The 3,308-nt window shown below is 39.4% G+C and overlaps 1 protein-coding gene across 1 annotated transcript in view; it reads left to right on the forward strand.

The window, feature by feature from the left end:
- Positions 1 to 592: 592 nt before the first annotated feature.
- The window catches only part of LOC138028668 (uncharacterized), a 7,617-nt gene continuing 4,901 nt past the window's right edge, over positions 593 to 3,308 (forward strand). Inside the window, exons 1-2 of the mRNA XM_068876270.1 lie at positions 593 to 1,432; positions 2,120 to 2,182. Coding sequence (XP_068732371.1) covers positions 862 to 1,432; positions 2,120 to 2,182 — 634 coding nt within the window. The 5' untranslated portion in view covers positions 593 to 861. The remainder of the gene's footprint in view (positions 1,433 to 2,119; positions 2,183 to 3,308) is intronic.

Raw genomic sequence — 3,308 nt, forward strand, 5'->3', positions numbered from 1 at the left:
CGGTTGCTTACTTAAAAAAAGAACATCTAGCCTCAGCCCCAAAATTAGACATTCTTACACTGGTAAAAGAGTGTATACACTGAGGAGGAAATAAGTTTCGCCTTTCCCTCGAATGGCAGGGAGACAGTCGCTACTTAGTTGTGGACGAAAAAGTAGCCACGCGAAATCTGGACTCGAGCGTCAGCCAGTTCCTCTGCATCATGAGGATTACACACCATAACACCAACCCGATTTACAACCCGGTGTGGCCACACGTCACGCATGCACACCACCAATTGGCAGCTAAGGACGGATAGCTATTGTAGGCCTCATCATCATAGCATAGCCAGCTGTCATGTGCTAGCTGCAAATCTTGTTTCAATAGTTCGAGTTCTCATTAATTGAGTTAAGTAAAAGCCATCTTTTCTTTCTTCGCAAAGTTTTCCGATTTTGAAATTCCCAACAATAAAAACTGAAAACATCTTGAAAACGGATTGATGTGGTCTGCATATTCATACCATTGGCCCAAAATACTTCGTGATGGCACAACCGGAAGCTGTCGTGACGTAAGTGAGTGACGCACCCGTAATAAGCATGCAAAGGGTTTTGGGAGAAGTTAGACAACCAAACCTTCAACACAACACGTTTCTCTACGAATATTGCGATCTGGAGGAAAAGTTTGTTTTCAATCTATCAAGCAACACCTAGCAAGATACTGAAAGGTCGTTTGGATGCTTTCAAGTTAAAAAAATTCGTTTAATCCCTTGGAGGCCACATTTTAGGATCACGCTTTTGTTTATGTTAACATTCCAGTTTGGAACGCAGCACTTTGCATGGTTGTGATTTTAAGCTTTTACTTCTGATTTTGTTTCCTGAGCGATCATGGACGACTTTGAAACCATAAATCTCGATAATAAACAGTGCAAGATTTGCAATCAAGAAACTGGAGAGGAATTGATTCCTTGCATTTTACGCGAGAACTTTTCATCGGGAGTAAATGATTCTCCAACGAGTCCGCGTCTCCCAGAGACATCTTTCGTACATCGTGTCTGTTTGGAAAGATGGGATGCGATTATGAAAAGAACTTTCTTTCCCGAGACGAAGAAAACATGGAAGGATCGAGTTAAAGGGTTGATTAGCACAAGATCGTCAAATAACAACGAAACAGAAACATGGACTCCAATTGACTCGGCTTTGCAGGTCGATGGCGATCGATCAATATCGAAACCTACAAAGCGAGAGAGTGTAAGATCACCATGGACTTCAGAGCATTCTGTTTTTAGCGAGAGTCGACAAGCTTATCGAGTGGAAAATGTGGGAAAAAGATATTCGGAACATGGCGAGTGGCGAAGAAGTAAAGTTCGTATTTGTTCAGTTGATTCAGAAGACAGAGAAGATAAACCTCATCCATTCCCGAGCATAGAAACTGTTTCCCGGCACACGCGAGCAAAATGTAGGTACTAAATTATGAAATGAACATAATTAACTTATTTCTGAATGATTCCCTACAGTATAATCGGCAATAACTCCAGGTCTGTAACTAAATAAGTAACTTTTACAAAGCGAAACCACTCGTTCTATAAATAGAATTGATTTATAAAAAGCGTATTTTGTTATGAAAATTATTGTTAATTCGGTGCCTTCTGTGCGCTCAAGCGTCTCGCAATATTAAAATAAACCATTAATCCTGTTATAATTTATTCCTAAAAATTCCCCTAAAGATACCCTTAATCTTTCATTTATGTGTAACTGTATATGTAGTTTTATGACTAGTATACTAAGGCTCGTAAGTGTTTTCATGTAACAATTCCTGTTTTTGTTTTGAAGTCATGGCTGCATCATGTTAAAATAGAGAGTGCCATGTATAAACTACTCTGTATATTTGACTCAATATATTGATGACTGACCAAGGGATAACTTTTCAATGGGGACAGTGGATGTTCCTCTCAGTAGGGCAGTGATTTTGTAGAGGTTACAATAACAATAGTTATTATTGTCAACATTATTTGAAAGTAGGGGGGAAGGGGGGGAGAGGGGGGTGGGGGGGGTTGTTTCTGGTTTTTTCGAAGTGCTCAGACTGTGTGTGCCATAAAACGCCTTCCAATATTCCAATATTAACAAACAACTTCTCGCTTTATAGTGCAAGGATGTGATTTAATCCAACTTATGCAATTTGCTGAAGATCTTAAGCTGCACATTAATGGTAAGTGTTGCTTTACCCATTCTTTAATTGTGATGAATGCATGAATAATTGTGCTGAAATCTTTGTTTGTTCAGTTGCTGTTTTGCTCATTGCTAAGTAACAATCTTATCACCTTTGAGTGCTGTTTTAACCCTTTAGCCCCTGAAGAGGCCCCAATGTCAAATAAGATTGTCTGTCCTTTGATAATAAAATCTATACCGTATTTACTCAATTAAACGGCATGGCGTTTATTAAAGTTTGAGCTGATGCAGTGTTTATTCAAGGGCGGCATTTGGTGGTACTTTTCCTTTCATCTGTGGCATTTAAACGAGGGCCGTGTTTATTCGAGGGTGACGTTTAATCAAGTTGATATGGTGTCAGTCTTAGGAGAGAAGGGTTAATGTAGATTGAAGCCATATGTTAATGAAAGTGACAATTGAGTACACTGGGTACACGTCCATCGTTTATTTGCTCTGAGAGCTTCTAACATGGGAACCCTTTTGTCTGTATTAACCACATGTACTTAATAACTGAGAGTGAGGTCGTTACAGCAAAATCTCAAACTGAGGCCTTGCCATCGAGGTCAATACAACTAGGCTGAGGTTGGAGATTTTGCTGCAACGACTGAACTGTCAAAGTTATTAAGTTGCTTATTTTATGGCTAACAGGATGGTTCTAAAGAAGAAAAAACTAATTTACATAATTCGTAATCGGCCCATGGGCATTTTGGGAGAATAATGCCTAAGCCCTCAGCTGCTCTTAGGCAATCACAGCACACGCTACATCAGCCAGAAGCGGTAGCCATATAATAATAATTATTGTTAATATATAATAATAGTAATACTACTACTACTAATAATAATGATGATGATGATGCGGATGATGAACTTTATTTTAGTGTTAACCCTTTCAGCCCCGTGGGGTTCCCCATTGACGAGTAAAATCGTCTGGCGTTAGACGGAGTAAAATCTATAAGTGGCACTATTGGGAGTGAAAGGGTTAAGCAAGTGTATTTAGCCCTGGAGCACTAATTGCGGACAGTGTACAGCAATAGAATCAACTCATATCCAAATAATATGATGGTAGGTTGGTTTTTTTGGTGATAGGGGAAATTGAAGTACCCAGAGAAAATCTCTCAGAGCAGAGT

Source organism: Montipora capricornis, chromosome 13 (genome assembly GCF_036669925.1).
Source record: "Montipora capricornis isolate CH-2021 chromosome 13, ASM3666992v2, whole genome shotgun sequence".
Classification (NCBI taxonomy): domain Eukaryota; kingdom Metazoa; phylum Cnidaria; class Anthozoa; order Scleractinia; family Acroporidae; genus Montipora; species Montipora capricornis.